The sequence below is a fragment of the Ammodytes marinus genome (genome assembly GCF_949987685.1).
Source record: "Ammodytes marinus genome assembly, contig: scaffold_191, whole genome shotgun sequence".
Lineage (NCBI taxonomy): Eukaryota > Metazoa > Chordata > Actinopteri > Uranoscopiformes > Ammodytidae > Ammodytes > Ammodytes marinus.
The window spans coordinates 77,524-80,533 of NW_027648229.1; the positions used below are offsets into that span (position 1 = coordinate 77,524).

The 3,010-nt window shown below is 44.2% G+C and overlaps 1 protein-coding gene across 2 annotated transcripts in view; it reads right to left on the reverse strand.

Moving 5' to 3' along the window:
- LOC307270884 (uncharacterized protein) overlaps positions 1-689 on the reverse strand; it is an 8,877-nt gene extending 8,188 nt beyond the window's left edge. For both annotated transcript variants that reach the window (XM_080054771.1, XM_080054770.1), the window contains exons 1-2: positions 567-689; positions 1-66 (exon numbers count right to left, since the gene is read on the reverse strand). The exon at positions 1-66 is cut by the window's left edge and continues 59 nt beyond it. In XM_080054771.1, coding sequence (XP_079910897.1) covers positions 1-35 — 35 coding nt within the window. In that variant the 5' untranslated portion in view covers positions 36-66; positions 567-689. The remainder of the gene's footprint in view (positions 67-566) is intronic.
- Between the last annotated feature and the right edge of the window lie 2,321 nt (positions 690-3,010).

The window sequence follows — 3,010 nt, forward strand, 5'->3', positions numbered from 1 at the left end:
GACACACTCTCTCCATCTTCTCCGATCACGGCCATTCCCTCGATGTCGCTGTCATCCGAAGACGACCTGCAACATCACAATCACTTATTTATTTTGTATTTATTTATTTATGTTACGCACACACACACACACACACACACACTCACACACACTGAGTCGAACAGACACACACACGGAGAGACAGACACACACACACACACTGAGAGAGAGACACACACACTGAGAGACAGACACACACACTGAGAGACAGACACACACACGGAGAGACAGACACACACACGGAGAGACAGACACACACACGGAGAGACAGACACACACTGAAACAGACACACACACACACACTGAGAGAGAGACACACACACTGAAACAGACACACACACACACACACACACACACACACACACACACACACACACACACACACACACACACACACACACACACACACACACACACACACACACACACACACACACACACACACACACACACACACACACACACACACACACACACACACACACACACACACAGAAAATATGAATGTAAACAGAAAACACACTCACTCTGCCTCCTCGTCGTCCTCTGGTTCTTGTTTGACTTGAACTTCAGATTGTGTGAGTGGAGCTGGTCCAGGATCAGTGTCTGTGGACAGGGAGTGACATCATTATTTATTTATTTAACTTTTATTTATCCTCCAGAGACCAATTGAGGGGTGACCCTCATTTACAATGATGTCGAGTTCAAACAAATTCAAAGGAAAAACAACAATACATAAACAATATTCAATGCAAATACATCAAATACACAACAACAGGTGAAGAGAAAAAAAACAATTGAAACATTTACACAGTGGTGAAGAGTGGCAGCAATTAAAATGAAATGGGTGAAAGTACAATATAGCCTAATTAAAACAGTTACAGGTAGAGTTTGGCAGATTTAAGATAGTTTGTTTAAATTGGTTAAAGGATATGAAGTTATTTAGTTTAATTTGTTGCTGTAAGTTGTTCCAGGAGTCGGGGGCACTGAAGCTAAAAGCTGTCTTTTCCAGCTCAGACCGGGCTTGTGGGACATAAAGCATGAGCATGTCAGTGGAGCGGGTCTGATAAAGCCCATCTGAAATTTACAGCATTTCTGTTAAATAACGAGGAAGCTTCCCGGTCAAGGCTTTGTAAATAAAAATGTGCCAATGTGTGCCACGTCTCTCTTTAAGGGAGGACCACCCAACCTTTTCATATAAAAAAATTATGGGGCGGCAGTGGCGAAATGGCAGGGAGTTCGCCTCTGGAGTCAGAGGTTCGATCCCCCGTCTCCCCGCCACATGTCCAAGTGTCCCTGGGCAAAGAGACACTGTACCCCAAATTGCTCCCGATAGTTAGAATAGAATAGAATAGAATAGAATAGAATAGAATAGCCTTTATTGTCATTGTATGTTGTACAATGAAATTTGAGTGCCACTCCTCTGGTGCAATCAGCATGCAATATAAATATAAATAAACATTTTAGAACAGAAGATAAGGAAATATTGTTAAGCTATATACAAAAAAGAGACTATATTTATATATCTATCCTATTTAAATTGTAACTATATAAAGAAAGAACCTATATATATATCTATAACTATAAAACTATAACTATATAACTATTGAAAAAGAAACTATGTATATATCTATAACTGCATAAATAACAGAATCTGCAGCAAACCTATGTAAGCAAACAAATAAATAAATAACAAAAATGGCAGGTCAACCAGGGAGAAAATGTTATTGGTATTGCACTTAAATGATTGTGAAATATTCACAGTATAGCAGTTTGTATGATCAATATGATTGAAAATGTTTACAGTATGCGGCAGTTGTATAATCAATATGATCAGTATGTGTCCCAGTGTGCAGGTAGTCCTATTTTTGTTTCATCATGTTATTTGTCTCTGTGATGGCTCTGGGGAAGAAGCTGTCCCTGAGCCTGCTTGTCCTGGCTCTATGTGACCTGTACCGCCTGCCGGAGGGTAACATGTCAAACAGGTGGTTAGCGGGGTGGGAGGAGTCTTTGATGATGTTTCCAGCTCTGCTGCGGTAGCGAGAGCTGGCAATAGTCTCCAGGCTAGGCAGAGTGCAGCCGGTGATCTTCTGGGCTGTGTTGATGACCCTCTACAGCGCTCTCCTGTCTGCTGCAGAGCACCCTGCAAACCACGCTGTGATGCAGTAGGTCAGGATGCTCTCTATGGTGGTGCTGTAGAAGGTCACCAGCAGCCTCTCCTCCAGGTTGTTCCTCCTGAGCACTCTCAGGAAATGGAGACGCTGCTGAGCTTCTTCACCACCGCCGTGGTGTTGACAGTCCAGGAGAAGTCATCGGAGATCTGCACGCCCAGGAACCTGATGGAGTGGACTCTTTCCACTAAGTCCCCCATTTATGTGCAGTGGGGTCGGGACCGCTCTGCCCTTTCTGAAGTCCAGAATAATTTCTTTTGTTTTGGTGGTGTTCAGTTTGAGGTTGTTGACTGAACACCATGCTGTCAGTCTGTTGACCTCATCTCTGTAGTCAGACTCGGTCGCCAGCTGATATGAGCCCGACTACGGTGGTATCATCCGCGAACTTTATGATGCTATTTGAGAGATGGTCGGAGAGCAGTCGTGAGTGTAGAGAGTGAAGAGGAGGGGACTCAGCACGCATCCTTGTGGGGAGCCGGTGCTGAGTGTGATGGTGCTGGATAGGTGTGGGCCGAGTCTGACAGACTGTGGACGATCAGATAGGAAGTCCTTAATCCAAAGGCAGATGGGGTCGGAGAAGGCCCAGGTGTGAGAGCTTCTGGACCAGGATCTCCCGCAGGATGTAGTTGAAGCTGAGCTGAAATCCAGGAAGAGCATTCTGACATAGCTTGCACCCTGAGTGGTAGCTGCTGCTATCGGTGTATGAATGTGTGTGTAAATGGGTGAATGTGTACAAAACAATGTAAAGCGCTTTGAGTCTGTGAAAAACCAGGGAAAAGAGCTGTATAAGTGGAGAACTT